The 16,754-nt window shown below is 54.3% G+C and overlaps 2 protein-coding genes across 2 annotated transcripts; both read left to right on the top strand.

Moving 5' to 3' along the window:
- The first annotated feature begins 105 nt into the window (after window positions 1–105).
- Window positions 106–13,144, top strand: FOXM1 (forkhead box M1). Its single transcript, XM_060026029.1, has 10 exons — window positions 106–183; window positions 451–527; window positions 1,962–2,510; window positions 3,088–3,239; window positions 4,914–5,114; window positions 6,120–6,248; window positions 6,853–6,897; window positions 7,444–7,513; window positions 7,661–7,836; window positions 11,882–13,144. The coding sequence occupies exons 3-10, from the start codon at window positions 2,009–2,011 to the stop codon at window positions 12,890–12,892; spliced, it is 2,286 nt and encodes a 761-aa protein (XP_059882012.1). The 5' UTR covers window positions 106–183; window positions 451–527; window positions 1,962–2,008; the 3' UTR covers window positions 12,893–13,144.
- Window positions 13,145–14,485: 1,341 nt separating this feature from the next.
- On the top strand, window positions 14,486–16,403 carry TEX52 (testis expressed 52). The gene is given in 5 exon segments (XM_060026028.1): window positions 14,486–14,522; window positions 14,525–14,556; window positions 15,851–16,022; window positions 16,025–16,168; window positions 16,171–16,403. Coding segments are annotated over 5 exon segments (618 nt in total).
- The last annotated feature ends 351 nt before the right edge of the window (window positions 16,404–16,754 follow it).

Below are 16,754 nucleotides of genomic sequence, written 5' to 3'. Positions count from 1 at the left end.
ACAGCGGAACAAACTGAAAGCCTCAGAGCGGGACCCCACCCCCGGCCCCGGCCCCGGCCCGGGACCCCCCCTCCCTCCCGGGATCCCGGGATTCCCCGCCCCGCAGCCGGGGTCGCTACCCGGCCTGCCGGTGGGAGCAGCGCGGAGCCGCCCGGAGCCGGCGTGTCCGGCGGTGCAAGCGAGGTGAGTGGGCGGCGTGCGAGAGGCCGGGGCCGGGAGTACGCGGAGAGCTGGCTCCGGACGGGGCTGGCGACGGTGCGCGGCGCTGCTGCATCCAGCCTCCCGGCCCTCCTCACCTCTCCCGCTGAGCGCCCCCGGCCTTCCCCCGGGAGGAGGGGCGGCCCGCTTGCTCTGGCAGACGGCGGCTGGGGTCCCTCTGAGCTTACTGCGCTGGGAGCCGAGGCCGACCTGCTCGCACACTCCCCTGAACCCCGTTGCTCTCACCTCTAGGCCTCCACTCCGCCCTTTCCCAGGACCCTCCTCCGGGTTCCGGAGACCCTCGCAGCCTAGCCCTGGTCTGGATGTGGGTGAGTCCCGGGAGCCGCTCCGGAAGTCTCCGGGCTAGAAAGTGTTGGCAGTGGTAGCAAGAGGCTGGTCAGAGTAGAAGGAAAAATTAAGCTTTAGACCAGGAAGTTATCTTTTGCGGGTGGGGAGCGACTACTAGTATCTACTGGTTGATGGGTGGAGGGAGGGAGGCCGGAAGAGATAGGAGGTGGAAGTAAAACTGAGATTTGAAGGTAGAGGAAACCTAGATATACAGGAAAAGGAGGCAGAGTGGAGAGGGTCTGTGGATTCTAAGCAGATGGCAAATGTCAGGCGAGTGTGACAGTCAGTTTTAGGGAGAAGGCAGATATCCTAAAAAAGGGACAGCACATTCCTCTGTCGCTCAGAGTACCTCTCACTAGAATTTCACAACTTTACACAATGGTAGAGTATTCCACAGATCTGTTAAAATCAAAAAACACAATTTTTAAAAGATAAAACAGTTTTCCTTAACACTACAAAACCACCTTAGCACACTGAAGATAGCACAGTCTGTTAGTCAGAAGACAGGGATAACAGTCTTGGTTCTGGAAGAGAAATTAAGTGATACAGTCACATGCTTAGAAAGTCAAAATATGAATAAGCACATGCAAGTACTAAAATGTCACTATATAAATAGTTTGCAAACTGTAAAAGAAAAATGTATTTTTTTTTTAAGAAAGGCAAGAATAATAGCCTGTGAAATGATGTCACCCCTTAGCGTTACCCTGGGCCTTGAGTAGAGCAGTTTCCCCCTTATCTGAGGTCTTGTGAGCTGGAAGATGATTTCTTCAGTGGTGTGACAATAATGGTACAATCTGCCTTTTTCCTCTGATTTTGTGGGCTCAGATCCTTTAATTTATAAAGTAAGTTGGTATAAAAAATATGTGGTCTACGCTAGAATGGATTATGGGATCAGAGTCTTGTCAGGATGTCCTATTCCATCATTCCCGTCCCAATAGTCACTGCAAGGGATCTGTGTTACAGTAGGAAATAAGAGACATTTCCACATTTTTGTAGCTTCCCTATTTATTTCTGTAGCTAAACATTCTTTTTTGGCCACACCGCGTGCCATGTGGCATGTGGCATCTTAGTTCCCTGACCAGGGATTGAACCCTCACCCTCAGCAGTGAAAGCACCAAGTCCTAACCACTGGACCGCCAGGGAATTCCCAAAACATTCTTAAGCTCCTAGAGCTTTGACTATGTTGACCTACAGCCAACCTAATCCCACTTTCCCCCTTTGAATTTCTTCTGTTTGCTTCAGTTTTAACTTTTGTCAGTAGAACTCATCTCCTTATTGTCTGTGGTCTTTACAGAGCCCCAAGGAGTATTCACCTGGGCCTGTGGGCTTATGCTCCTGGTCATGTGATGAGGAAGACCCCTCCCTAACAGAACCTCCTTCTCAGCCTAATAAACCTCTGACCTCCTGCTTTCCAGGGTCCATGCTTGTCATTCTCAATGGAGAGTGAAAGCACAGATTCATAATGAAAACCAGCCCCCGTCGGCCATTGATTCTCAAAAGACGGAAGCTGCCCCTTCCTGTTCAGAATGCCCCAGGTGACACATCAGAAGAGGAGCCTAAGAGGCCCCCTGCCCAACAAGAGCCTGCTCAACCGCAGGCCTCCAAGGAGGTGGCCGAGTCCAACCCCTGCAAGTTTCCAGCCGGGATCAAGATGATTAACCACCCGACCATGCCCAACACGCAAGTGGTGGCCGTGCCCAAGAATGCCAACGTCCAGAGCATCATCACAGCGCTGACTGCCAAAGGAAAGGAGAGTGGCAGCAGTGGGCCCAATAAATTCATCCTCATCAGCTGCGGCGGAGCCCCCACTCGCCCTCCAGGACCCCAGCCTCAAGGCCAAGCCAGCAATGATCCCAAGAGGACAGAAGTGATCACCGAGGCCCTGGGACCAAAATCTGCATCCAAGGACGTGAATCTTCCTAGACCAGCTGGAGCCCTTCCCGGGCAGAGATGGGAGAACTGTGGTATGTGGTCTGTAAGGCAAAGGGCTGGGGAGCTAGCCTTCCCTCTCTGGTGGTGAGGACTGCAGTCCGCCACATTGACGCTTAGGACACACAGGCGTCTGCCCGAACCGGGGGAAAGTCTTGCCTTTCTTCATCCTAAAACCTTGACCCGGATCCTTTGGGCACTGTCAAAGGGGTTGCAATGTAATTTAGCATTTCTACTCCCTTCTTTACATTGGAAAAGGATTTGTTTATCGTTTCTAGTTATCCCCTGCATTGACCACATAAGGAAATAGGAATCTTTCTCCATCTTAATGAAGGAGAAAGCATAAGGAGGAAAAGTGACTTTCCTTGTTGAGATGCTCAGTCATGCTTTTATAAGGTCGCCTTGACTGAGCTCTAAGGCTCAGTGTGGCTCAGACTGAAATGCAACTTGAACCATGCTCCTGAATTTCTCCCGACATCCTAATGGGGCGGAGTACCCGGGATGTGTTCCCTGTCCCTCAGGGCAGAGGTGATCCCTAACTGCCACCTTCACCGGGCCTGCTGGGCTCGGGATCAGGCAGCTAAGCGGCGTCTTGGGTTGTTTCCCCCGTAGCTGGCGGCGAGGCAGCCGGCTGCACGCTAGACAACAGCTTGACAAACATCCAGTGGCTTGGAAAGATGACCTCCGATGGGCTGGGCTCCTGCAGCATCAAGCAAGAGGCGGAGGAGAAGGAGAATCGTCACCTGGAGCGGAGTCAGGCTAAGGTGAGCTGTCCCGTCACTCACTAGGGCAGTCAGAGCTGGTGCAGGGAATTTCTAAGATGGGAAATCAAGCGGCCTGTGGAGTAGAATTTCCAAGTTCTGATATTAGCACTCACTTAGTGTGACTCTATATAATTTGGAGCTCCCTTTCTACCTGGGATCTTACCCCCCGCCCCCGCACCTCCCTCGCTCCTACCTGTGAAATTTCCTTGAGGGCAGACTCCTGTGTCTCGCTCTGTACCCCGTCAGCACGGGGTTTAGTACTGTGCGCTTAGGAGGTATTGAGTAAGTATTCAGGAAATAATGAAGAGGTGTCAGTTTGGAAAGCCACTTGAACTTTAAAGAGGTATCCCAACAGTATGAAAGGAATACAGCATTTTAAACAAGATTGTTTTATTAGAAGATAACTTAATAGCAAATAAAATGAGTTAGTTGTGAATTTTAAATACCTCTCCAGCAATCAAAATTGATTTGACCCATTTGTGTAGCCTGGGTTTGTTCTTCATGGTTGCCCTTTGTATATACCCTTTAATCCATCATTCAACAATATTTATTTTTTTATCTTTTTATTTTTTCCTTAAATAATTTTTATTTTTTTAACATCTTTATTGGAGTACAGTTGCTTTACAATGATGTGTTAGTTTCTGCTTTATAACAAAGTGAATCAGCTATACATATACGTATATCCCCATATCTCCTCCTTCTTGCGTCTCCCTCCCTCCCACCCTCCCTATTCCACCCCTCTAGGGGGTCACAAAGCACCGAGCTGATCTCCCTGTGCTATGTGGCTGCTTCCCACTAGCTATCTGTTTTACGTTTGGTAGTGTATATATGTCCACGCCACTCTCTCACTTCATCCCAGCTTCCCCTTCCCCCTCCCCGTGTCCTCAAGTCCATTCTCTACGTCTGCGTCTTTATTCCTGTCCTGCCCCTGGGTTCTTCAGAACCCTTTTTTTTTTTAGATTCCATATATATGTGTTAGCATACGGTATTTATTTTTCTCTTTCTGACTTACTTCACTCAACAGTTTTTAAAAGGGAGGATTTACGTGGATGTGTACATAGGTGAAAACTGAGCTGTTCACTTAGAACTTGTGTACTTTACAAAGTTATAGCTCAATTTTCTAAAACATGGATGATCAGATCTTTGCCTGCGACTTAGCCAGATGTGTGCCCTGCTGACATTTGTCTGTCCCATACCCTTGGGAATATTTCTCTTGTACAAACATTGAAAGGAGGTGGGTTTATTCACATCACATCAGGAGTAGAAATCAGACTAAGACCTAAGTCCCTCGACGCTCAGGTCTGAAAAATGGGTGTAGTTTTAACATACAATTGATGCTTTAAGAGTCATAACATGTACCCAGACTTTCCTGAGAGGTTTCAACTGACAAAGACCGGACTTCTAATTATTATTGGGCAATATCTTCAAAAAAATGACTGACGACAGAGAAGTGGTTCTATGTTTGGAGACTGGATTAGATCACCTCTAAGATTCTCCCTAACTCTAAAATTTTATTCCATGGAATAGTGGTCTCAGGTGATTTGTTTCCAGTACAATTCTATGGGATAAAATGTTTCTCTAGGGGATGTTCTTTGGGGTGGGGTGGGGTGGGGCGGGCGAGGTCTTGTGAACTCTCCGTGTCATCGCCTTTTCTCTTTCCCTTTGGCTTCTCAGAACGCTCAGGTTGAGGGGCCCCTGGGAGCATCGGCAACCTGGCCGGACTCCGTGTCTGAGCGGCCACCCTACTCTTACATGGCCATGATACAGTTTGCCATCAACAGTACGGAGAGGAAGCGCATGACCCTGAAAGACATCTACACTTGGATCGAGGACCACTTCCCCTACTTCAAGCACATCGCCAAGCCAGGCTGGAAGGTACCGTGTCCTGTAACAGCCACAGTCAAGGTCAGTCCGGCCCAACAGTTTGTCTACACGGAAGGGCAGTGGTCTGTGTCAGGTGCAGAGGGAGCAGTTAAGTGCCAAGGATGCTAGAACCTTCAACAACCATATCTTTTGGATTGGGACTCGATCCTGCCGAATCCAGACAAAAGCATCACTAACAGCCCTGTAACCACGTCACCTGTCGCTACCCTGGGTTGATGGAGACTCCAGTACAGCACAGAGCCCACTTCTGTGCTACACTGAACAGCAGCTGGAGTGACTAAGTAGCTTTGTGAAAATATATTAATGAAAAAAAAAATCTGTAGGCCTCACGATCCAAAGATTCACCTTCTATAAAGTCAATTTCTTCTCCAGAAGGCGGGGATCTTTTCCTCCCGCTCACGGGAACACAGATGCCTGGGAGCCATAGCTCACACGGGGCTCAGAGCCGCAGCGTAGGTGCCCCAACAGATGCTCTGTCCCAGGCCAGCGGGCTTTTGTATTTTTTTCCCCACAGCAGGACAGTTAACCTCACACTCACCTCAACTGAATTCCCCAGCAGCATAATTTTTCTTTTTTTTGGCCACGCCACGTGGCTTGTGGGATCTCAGTTCCCCGACCAGGGATTGAACCCGGGCCACAGTAGTGAAAGCCCAGAATCCTAACCACTAGGCCCCCAGGGAGCTCCCTGGCATCGTAATTTCTTCACTCGCCTCTCTGGCTACTGGTTGCCACCCACAGCCTCACTCCTCTTTCCCACCCCTGACAGCTGTCCAGGTCTCTGCTTTATCGCCCCCTCAGGAATGGCCCCAGTCTCTGTCCCTACTGGGCAGACGGGTTGATGGCTCCGGTTGCCAGCTCCGCCACGCGGAGTGTCACAGGAGCTGCCAATAGGCACGGTTACGAGGACACAAGGCCTGGGCCTGATTTCCTTGGGGGACGTCGGCGGTGGTGTTTGCAAAGCCAAAGTAGCTGATGAGTGGCATCCTCTACTTTCAGAATTCCATCCGCCACAACCTCTCCCTCCACGACATGTTTGTCCGTGAGACGTCAGCCAACGGCAAGGTCTCCTTCTGGACCATCCACCCCAGTGCCAATCGCTACTTGACGCTGGACCAGGTGTTTAAGGTAAGCATCCAAATAGGCCAGTGTTGGAGGTCATGAGATCCATCGCGAAAGGAAAGAAGTCCTCTTGGGACGAGCTCATCCGATCAGGGTAGAGTTAAAGGCCAGCCAGCCCGTAAGGGATGGTACACTTCTCTGCTAGACCAGGCCACAGAGAGGACTCTCTGATCCAAACACGGGACCTCCTGGGGCAGTGTTGCCCTGTGATAAGAACTGCCTGGAACACTTGTTAAAATACAGCCTCCTGGGCCCCTCTCTTGGGGCTTCTGACTCAGTAGGCCTGGGATGGGCCCAGAAATATGTGTTTTTAGCAAGAATCTCAGGTGATTCTTACAGAGGAAGTCTGGGAAACCTGGTTTTTAAAAAGCCCTTCTTTAGGCCGGAGAGCAGAAACGAAGCCCCCTGAATCTCTCATCAGAAGCGACTGCTTTGGAGTTTCAGAGCGCCCACAAGGGCGCCGCTAGCTGCCCTCGTCCTCCCGGGAGGGACCGTTGTTGAGGGTGGCCCTCGGCGTCCATCAGGAATAGGTTTACCCGGTCTGGTCAGCTTGACTGCACTGGTGGTAACTCCGTCTTGTTTCTCTCCCACGATGCCTGACCACCACCAGCCACTGGACCCAGGGTCTCCACAATCGCCCGAGCACTTGGAATCAGTAAGATTCTTTCCCTCCCGCTCGGGGCTCGGCCTTGCCTCCTTTCCACGCTCAGCATGGCTTCGGTGACAGGGACAAGACATTAGCAGGAAAGGGAGCCTGTGGCTGTGTGCCTGCCAGCCCTGAACGCAGGGCACCTGAGCTGCTGGGTGTTCAGGACACGTGACCTCCACCTCCTTCTGCTCCCGTGGGCTCATCACGGTGCCCCAAGCAGCGCGGCGCGTGGCAGGAGAACCCGCCATAGTCTCCCTGCAAGATGGTGACCACGGTGCATGGCACGGGCCTGGAGGGCGGCCGTCTTTGCTCTCACTTCTCTACCTGGCTTTCCTCTGCCCCTCATAGAGCTCCGTGCTTTGCATCCCGGGGGTGAGGACACCTGGATGAGGTGGTAGGACCGCCCACTGCCGTGTGTCTGTGCCACCACCTGCCCAGGGCCAGGCGGTCGGTTCGCTCCATGCCCGGTACCGGAGCAGCTGGTGGGGTCGCCTGCCTCGTCCCCCTGCGTCTCTGACCTGGTCTCTTTCTCCCCCTCTCTGCCCCAAACAGCAGCAGAAACGACCCAACCCTGAGCTCCGCCGGAACGTGGCCATCAAAACCGAACTCCCCCTGGGCGCACGTTAGTATGGGGGAGCCTGGTCCCGGGGGGCGCACCTGTAGGGAGCAGACTCGGGGGTCCCAGCCCAGGGAAGGAGAGCAAAGATCCCGTAGCCTGGAAGGGGCCTGTCCCTGGGTCCTGCTCCTGACCCCTCCCGGTCCCCCCCAGGGCGGAAGATGAAGCCTCTGCTGCCGCGGGTCAGCTCGTACCTGGTGCCCATCCAGTTCCCAGTGAACCAGTCCCTGGTGCTGCAGCCCTCGGTCAAGGTGCCGTTGCCCCTGGCAGCCTCACTCATGAGCTCAGAGCTCGCCCGCCACAGCAAGCGAGTCCGCATCGCCCCCAAGGTCAGTGCCTCGGGTTCTCTCTGAGCAGAGAGTCCAGTCAATTAGAGATTCTGCCAGTGTCCCTTGAGAAGCTTATACGTCTAGTTGGGACAAGGCACCGGCGCATAGGAAAGTGCAACAGCATCATAAGAGCTAACAAGGAACCTGCCGTAGGACGTAAGGGATGTTGGAGGGCCCACCCATGCCTGATGAGTTTACAAGAGCTCAGACAAGGGTGATTATAACAGATGGGCTGGGACGGTTCAGGAGGAGTTCACAGGGAAGGAGGTTTTACAGAGTAGATTTGGGCAGCAAGCAGGTGTGGAGAGGGCCTTTATTTTTTCTTTTTTAAATTTTTATTTATTTATTTTTGGCTGCACCACGCAGCCTGAGGGATCTTAGCTCCCCGACCAGGGATCGAACCCTCACCCGCTGCACTGGAAGCTGGAAGCGCGAAGACTCAACCACTGGACCGCCAGGGAGGTCCCTGGAGAGGGCTTTATAATGGGCATGCCCTGGAGGCCCCCAGTAACCATGGTCTAGTGATGGGCCAGTCTAGCTCTGGGTTTCTCAGCCTCCATACAGCTGACATTTAGGGCTGGATAATTCTTTGTTGGGGGTGGAGGGGTGCTGCCCTGTGCACTGAAGGGTGTTAGCAGCATCCCTAGTCTCTCCCCACTAGATGTCGGGGGCACCGCCTGGTGTGACAATTAAAATGTCTCCAGGTGTTGTCAGATGTCCCCTGGGGGGAGTTGCTCCTGGTTGAGCATCAGTGGTCTAGCCTCGAGGGCTGAGGACAGTGAGTGAGGACCGTGCTGTGATGAAGAGAAGGATTTGCGAGCAGGAGCTGGCCTGTAACAAGTACAGGAAGGGCCCCTGTGCCCCTTTCTCTGAGATGGAAGTAGCGGGGGCTCCAGATAAAGAGCCTTGGGTTTGCTCTTGTTTTTTGTTTTCGTTTTGTTCTGTTGTTTTTGGTTTTTTGGTTTTGGGGTTTTTTTGGCCGTACCACACAGCATGCGGGATCTTAGTTGCCGGACCAGGGATCAGACGCCTGCCCCCTGCAGCGGAAGCATGGAGCCTTAACCACTAGACCGCCAGGGAAGTCCCTGTTTTTGCTTTTGTTTTTTTAATTTAAAAAATATCATTTTAGGGCTTCCTTGGTGGCGCAGTGGTTGAGAGTCCGCCTGCCGATGCAGGGGACACGGGTTCGTGCCCCGGTCCGGGAAGATCCCACATGCCGCGGAGCGGCTGGGCCCGTGAGCCATGGCCACTGAGCCTGCGCGTCTGGAGCCTGTGCTCCGCACCAGGAGAGGCCACAACAGTGAGAGGCCCGCATAACGCAAAAAATATATATATGTATCATTTTAATATACATAAAAGTATACCTACGAGCATAGATAATTTTACATAAATGCATTCCTGTGGTTGTAGCATGTACACTGTTTTCGTTTCAATGCAGTCTTTTCCATCTCCTTTTCTTCTTTTTGCTTCCCCTCACCTCACCTTCACCCATGTCGCCCCTGCTCCCCGTGATAAGCCATGTTGACAGTTTAACATGCTTTCTCCCACTTGTTCATGCTCTTAGTATACTCTGCATACACCGATCGCCACAGCCATGTTATACACGCACACACCACACACAGCGTTGAAAATGGGATCGTATTACACTTTTTTTTTTTTAATTTATTTTTGGCTGTGTTGTCTTTGCTGCTGTGTGCAGGCTTTCTCTAGTTGCGGCGAACGGGGGCTACTCTTCGTTGTGGTGCGCGGGCTTCTCATTGCAGTGGCTTCTCTTGTTGCAGAGCACGGGCTCTAGGCGCGCGGGCTTCAGTAGTTGTGGCTCACGGGCTCTAGAGCTCAGACTCAGTAGTTGTGGCGCACAGGCTTAGTTGCTCCGCGGCACGTGGGATCTTCCCGGACCAGGGCTCGAACCTGTATCCCCTGCATTGTCAGGCGGATTCTTAACCACTATGCCACCAGGGAGGCCCTACACACACTTTCTGCCCCAGGGAAATTCTCCCAAGTCACTTGGCATCACTTTAATTTATTGTTTTTTGTTTTTTACTTTTTTGAGGGGTTTTTTTGTTTTTTAATTTTATTTTTTGGCCGTGGCAGGCAGCATGTGGGATCTCAGTTCCCCAACCAGGGATAGAACCCGTGCCCCCTGCAGTGGAAGCGCAGAGTCTCAACCACTGGACCACCAGGGAACTCCCTAATGCATTTTTTTTTAATTTATTTATTTTATTTATTTATTTTTGGCTGCATTGGGTCTTTGTTGCTGCACGCGGGCTTTCTCTAGTTGCGGCGAGCAGGGGCTACTCTTCGTTGCGGTGCGTGGGCTTCTCACAGTGGTGGCTTCTCTTGTTGCGGAGCTCGGGCTCTAGGTGCGTGGGCTTCAGTAGTTGTAGTACACCGGCTCAGTAGTTGTGGCTTGCAGGCTCTAGAGCACAGGCTCAGTAGTTGTGGCGCATGGACTTAGTTGTTCCGCGGCATGTGGGATCTTCCCGGACCAGGGCTTGAACCCGCGTCCCCTGCATTGTCAGGCGGATTCTTAACCACTGCACCACCAGGGAAGCCCTGCATTGTTTTTTAATGGCTACATAATATTCCATGGTGTGGCTCTGCTGTACGTTTTCCAACCATTCCGCTTTCACGGGCACATTGTGTTTCTAGGTCTTTTTGCCCTATGGCGAACATTGCAATAAATATCTTTGCAAGTATCTTTCTTACTAGTGTTTTTATTTCTGTGGGAGAACCAGACATGAGATTGCTGAGTGAACAGTTATTTTAAAGTTTATTAAATATTGCAAGATTGGCTTCCAGAAAAATCTGTGATAATTCACACATCCACCAACAAGACCTATGTTTGCCAGCCATGGGTGTTATCAGTCTTTTTAATATTTGCCCCTCTGTGGTGTATGAAGGACAGCTCCTTGTTTCATTCTATCATCCTTTGCTTATCGGTAAGTCAGCACCTGCTCACTGCGTTTGGTCACTGGGAATTTTTCACTGTGAGACGATTATTTATGGACATGGCCCATCTTCCTATAGGGTTTTGCTAATAATTTGTGATTTCTTTGTTATTAAAATATTAACCTGTCTTTTAAGATTTTTTTTTTTTTTCTGTACGCGGGCCTCTCACTGTTGTGGCCTCTCCCATTGCGGAGCACAGGCTCCGGACGCGCAGGCTCAGCGGCCATGGCTCACGGGCCCAGCCGCTCCGCGGCATGTGGGATTCTCCCGGACCGGGGCACGAACCCACGTCCCCTGTATCGGCAGGCGGACTCTCAACCACTGCGCCACCGGGGAAGCCCCGATTTTACATTTTTATGGAGTCAAGTATGTCTCTCTTCTCTTTTACAGCCTCTGGGTTTCCAGTCTTGGTTAAGAAGTTCACCCCCCGCCCCTCAGATTGTACATGTAGTTTCCTAGATTCTCTTTCAGGATTTGTGTGGTTTTAATTCTTCTGTTTAAGTCTTTGTATATGGTATGAAACAGCCATTTATTTTCTCTCAGATGGATACTAATTATGCCAGCACCACAGGAAACGCTGTCTTTTTTTTTTAAATTTTATTATTATTTATTTAACTTATTTATTTTTGGCTGCGTTGGGTCTTTGCTGCTGTGGGTGGGCTTTCTCTAGTTGCGGCGAGCGGGGGCTACTCTTCACTGCGGTGCGCGGGCCTCTCATTGTGGTGGCTTCTCTTGTTGCAGAGCACGGGCTCTAGGCGCCAGGGCTTCAGGAGTTCTGGCACATGGGCTTAGTTGCTCCGCGGCATGTGGGATCCTCCCAGACCAGGGCTCGAACCCGTGTCCCCTGCATTGGCAGGCGGATTCTTAACCACTGCGCCACCAGGGAAGCCCAGGAAACGCTCTGTCTTTTACCCCCAGAATTGAACTACCACCTTCATCATCTAGTCTCCTGTCTAATAGTCTTGAAGACTTTAGAAAGACAAAAGAGGATGAGTACCCGCATGTCACTTGTCTTAGTCATGTACTTGTGTCCCACCCGCTGCCTGGTTGAATCTCCAGACCTGGCTTTCACCTTAACCTGCTTCCCTTCCAGGTGCTGCTCGCGGACGAGGGCGTCGCCCCTCTGCCCACGGCAGGACCAGTGAAAGAGGAGAAGCTCCTCCTTGGAGAAGGGCTGTCTCCTCTGCTTCCAGTCCAGTCCATCAAGGAGGAAGAAGTGCAGCCTGGGGAGGAAACGCCACACTTAGGGAGACCCATCAAAGTCGAGAGCCCGCCCCTGGAAGAGTGGCCCTCGCCCTGCCCATCTGTCAAGGAGGAATCGTCCCCCTCCTGGGAGGATTCGTCCCACTCCCCCATCCCCAGGCCCAAGAAGTCCTACAGCGGGCCCAAGTCCCCAGCCCGCTGCGTCTCTGACCTGCTTGTCATCAAACGCAGGGAGAGGAGAGAGATGAGCCGGTCTCGAAGGAAACAGCACCTCCTGCCCCCCTGTCTGGACGAGCCGGAGCTGCTCTTCTCCGAGGGCCCCGGGACTTCCCGTCGAGCCACAGCAGGGTCCTCGCAGCCTGCCTCCCAGCTTGGCTCCTCCCAGGAGGAGGGCGGGCCTTTCAAGACACCCATCAAGGAGATGCTGCCCATCTCCTCCACCCCGAGCAAATCTGCCCTCCCCGTGACCCCCGAATCCTGGAGGCTCACACCCCCGGCCAAAGTTGGGGGGCTCGATTTCAGCCCCGTACGAACCCCCCAGGGTGCCTTTGGGCCCCTGCCGGACTCGCTGGAGCTGGCGGATCTCAGCGCCACCCCGCTGAAAAGTGTCCCCCTCTTTGACTCCCCCCGAGAGCTCCTCAATTCCGAGCCCTTTGACATCACTGCTGACCCCTTCAGCGGCTGTCCCTCCTCAGATATGGAGGTCCCCAAACCAAGCTCCTCCGAGCCGCAGGTTGCCGGCCTCTCGGCCAACCGTTCTCTAACAGAAGGCTTGGTCCTGGACACGATGAATGACAGCCTCAGCAAGATACTGCTGGACATCAGCTTCCCCGGCCTGGAGGAGGACCTGCTGGGCTCCGACGACGTCGGCTGGGCTCAGTTCATCCCCGAGCTGCGGTAGAGACAGGACCGCACCGCTCAAGCCGGCGGCTCTCCGGGCGCTCTGCGCCAGGACAGCAGGCGGGGGCCGTCTGCTCCTCCAGCCCACCTGGCCTGGTGACGCCAAGGCAGGCGTCACGCCAGAGCCGCCACTGGGCCTTCTGCAAGCCGCGAGGTCCTGGTGACCAGTCTCCGTGCCACCCACTCCCCAAGAGAATCTGATTCCTCCCTCCCTACTAGGAGCTGCGGGTGGGAACAGCAAAAACAAGGGTGAAAAGAGATGAGGAGCCCCCCCCCCCGCCCCCGACTGTTTGTGCCTGTGCCCAGCCACCCCCCACCTTCCCTGCTGCGGGCAGGGTGGCCCTTGTAAATGGTGTATATGTTCCTAATTATCCTCTAATTATAAACGTAAACCTATCTCCTTAGATCATTATCTAGAGACTGCCAGAAGGGGGTCACAATAACCAGGAGGTTCAGTTCGCTTCTGTTACTTGCTTTTGGTTCCTGCAGTAGGAAGGGCTGCAGTGCACAGTTCCTCCCAGGTCCCTCCCTCAAGGGTTCCTCACTGTAGGTGCCCCGATACGCGAGTCAGCCTGCCAGGATCCCTCCTACTGCCACTGCCTCCCACCTGCCCACGTTTCCAAGTCAGCTTTCCTGCAAAAAGAAATCCTGGTGAAAGGGTCTCTTATTATGGGTCAAGAGTGGGGCGGGGGCAGGGAGGCACCTGGAGCAGAGTGGGTGCCCAGATGTGCCCGAGAGACGTTTCTCTGATAAGGTCCCTGATCATGCCAGAGAGACGAGTTAGGAGGCGGAGGCCGGCTGGCCTGTCTGCCTGCCTGTCTGCGCTGGTGCCGCAGCTTTGCAGAGAACCCAGCTTTGCAGAGAGCCGCCCTGGGCCCCAGCTGACCGCGTGCACAGCCCCCAGCTCCAAAACACTACTGTAACTACCTACTCAATAAAGCCCAGGGGCACATGCTGGTCTGTGGCGCGCTGGTGTCTGGTCCCTACGGTGTAAGGGGGCTTGGGAAGGAAAGTGGGTGACGATGAAAATGGTTGTGACAGGGAAGATGCAAGGCTTGAAGCCAACACGGAGCCCTGGAAGGAGAGTGCAAAGGGCTGTGGCCCGGTCACCTCCCTCCTCCGCCCTGGCACGTCCTCCCAGCTCAGCAGTCAATTGGCAGTTTTCCCAGTGCCGGGCCTGCACAGCCAGCCTCTTTGGGGGACCTCTGAACCTGCTGGGTCACTTAGGCCTTCCAGGGCTCCCTGAAGAAAGGCCTACCCAGGGGCACGCGCCCACCAACATTAGGGAAGGATGGGCCCAGTTACAGGCGCCTCATGACCACCTCCACCCCCAACCGGAGGCCTGGGAGCCAGCCCGCCCTGCTTTTCTGCCTCCCACCTCGAAGCAGCTCCTGTTACGAGCCCTATTCCCCACCTGCCTCACCTGAAAGGCAGCCAGGGCCCGAGGGACTGGTGAGCCTTCCCAGGGAGAGGTAAGGGCCTCCTCCCTGCGTCTCCACCCAGGAAGCATCACCATAGCAACCCCAGCAGCAAACAATGCTGGCAAGAAGGTCTTCCCTACAAAGCTGCCCCTCCTGCAGGGAAGCCCAGGAAAATGGCCCGCAACCGGCAGAAATCGCCCAGGGGGCAGCGTGACCCGCCCGCATCAGAGAACCTTTCCTGAAGGCGGTGGGCGGGGCCGCATCTCTGCAGCTGCCTTTCTGTACCACACTGGGTGAGGGGCTGTCCCCAGCCCCACCCCCCGCCTGCCCCCTGCCCGCCCTGGGGTGGGCCATGCTTTCTCCCCTCCGGGCCCGTGAACCCTTGTCCTATGACCCTGTGAACACGGAGCTCAGGGCAGAGGAGAGGAAATGTCTGGTTATGACATCCAGACCCACCCCTGCGGTGTGCGTGTAGACATGACTAAGGGGACTGGGCCCAAGCAACAGGTGAGTTTTGGGGATCAGAAAAGTCCTAGCGGCTTCCCTGGTGGCGCAGTGGTTGGGAGTCCGCCTGCCGATGCAGGGGACACGGGTTCGTGCCCCGGTCCGGGAAGATCCCACGTGCCGCGGAGCGGCTGGGCCCGTGAGCCATGGCCGCTGAGCCTGCGCGTCTGGAGCCTGTGCTCCGCAATGGGAGAGGCCACAACAGTGGGAGGCCCGCGTACCACAAAAAAAAAAAAAAAAAACAAGAAAGGAAAAGAAAAGTCCTAGTGGGATGCAGAGGCATTTGGAGGAGCCTGGTGTCCTGAGTGGCACAGACTCAGTGCCGGCTCTGCTGCCCTCACTCTGTGCCGTGGGCAAGTTATTCACCCTCACGTGCCTTGCTTCTTGCATCTTTGAGATGCAACAAGAACACTTACTCGCAAGGTGTGAGGGTTAAATGAGATGAGGATAAGTATTTCGCAAAGTGTCAAGTATATATCTGCCACTGTTTATTTCACGGGGGGTGGAGGGGCGCCAGAAAGGAAAGGAACCCACATCTGGATGCTTCCTACACGAGGGGGATGCACCAATGACAGAGCAGCGGGGGACGGGAGGGGCGGGGCAGAAAAGCTCCAGCCCCATTCCCTGGAGAATGGTTTCCCTTCTGCACTCTGCTTGGAAGGGGCGTTTTCCCTCACACTACCTCAGGTCCAGTGTGCCTGGAGAGGAGCGCCAGACCCCAGGCAGGAACGGGGGCCCCAGGATGGGGGGATGGTGAAGGCAGAGTGAGGAAAGAGAAAATGTCAGCTGAGGAAAGAGCCTGGGAAAACACAACCTGATAGCTGGACAGAGGGCAGTCTATGAGGATGCGTGCAAATCATACCAAGTGGCCACGCGCTCTAGGCAAGAACCGAGAAAACGTCCCGTCCTGTCCCAACCCCCCTGCCCCTGGCCACCCGGTCCCGATGAGAATCTGGGTCTGGAGACCGCGGGCAGCTTGTCCGCTCCAGCCGAGGAGAGGCAGAGGGCTCCCAGGCTCCCTTGTCTCTCCCTAGATGGTCCACGCCCATGAGACCCTCCCGACGCCCCACACGTGGGCTCAACGCGAGTTCGTCCTCCCCAGGGAGTCCTCAGAGCTGCCCGGCCTCACCTGGCAAGCCTACCACCAGCTGGCCCTGAAGCTGCCACCCTGCGTGGAAATGAAGGCCAAGGTGCGTCATCGACTGGCCTGCCCCGGAAGGATGCGGCCCAGCACACCTGGGGCTTCCACACGTGGCTGCATGTGGGACGTCTGCCGGCCACCTTCCCCGCCAGGCCTGACAGGCCCTATGACAGCAACGTCTGGCACTGGTTGACGGATTCCAGGGCCCACCGCCACCCCCGGCAGAGCCCCCGGTGCCCCCTCCGTCCTGGATGGGTCAAAACAGCTTTCTGACCTTCATCTCCTGTGCTCCTCTCTTTCTGGACGCACAGAGGAGGCAGCAGGTGATTCTCAGGACAGTGAAGGAGCTGAGAGAGGTGGGGAAGCTCACGCTGAGGAGTGAGGTCAGGGCACCCCTGCTCGATGCCAACGGCAATGTCCTGCACCCGAAGAACTTCAAGAAGTAAGAGGAGCTCCCTCCTCGGGGAGCCCACCCAACCCACCCGTGCCCAGGGGACCCCTCCCTCTTTCCGATTCCTGTTTCTGACGTCTTACCGTCCCTCCTCTGGTCACCTGAAAACTCAACTCTGTCCAAACGTAGCTGGAGGGACCGGGTAGAGGCCAGGGAATGACAGCCAGGGGCGGGGCTTGATTACTTAACGAAAATGTAGGGGAGACAGCTGTGTATTGATACGTGATGCCTGCCAGGCCCCAGGGATACAGAGAAATGTCATTCAGTCCCTGCCCTCAAGGAGCTTCTGAAAGGCAGCTACCAACACACGTGCATGGAAAGACAGCTCTCAACACCAGCCCACGTG

The sequence above is a fragment of the Delphinus delphis genome, chromosome 11, assembly GCF_949987515.2.
Source record: "Delphinus delphis chromosome 11, mDelDel1.2, whole genome shotgun sequence".
Lineage (NCBI taxonomy): Eukaryota > Metazoa > Chordata > Mammalia > Artiodactyla > Delphinidae > Delphinus > Delphinus delphis.
This window is presented reverse-complemented; position numbering and strand designations above follow the sequence as displayed.

Bases quoted from the DNA above. Each gene is read 5' to 3' on its own strand.
- FOXM1 (XM_060026029.1), top strand. From the start codon at position 2,009: ATGAAAACCAGCCCCCGTCGGCCATTGATTCTCAAAAGACGGAAGCTG. The intron at 3,240-4,913 runs GTGAGCTGTCCC...TTGGCTTCTCAG, and splicing joins TGGAGCGGAGTCAGGCTAAG to AACGCTCAGGTTGAGGGGCC. The intron at 6,898-7,443 runs GTAAGATTCTTT...TGCCCCAAACAG, and splicing joins CGCCCGAGCACTTGGAATCA to CAGCAGAAACGACCCAACCC.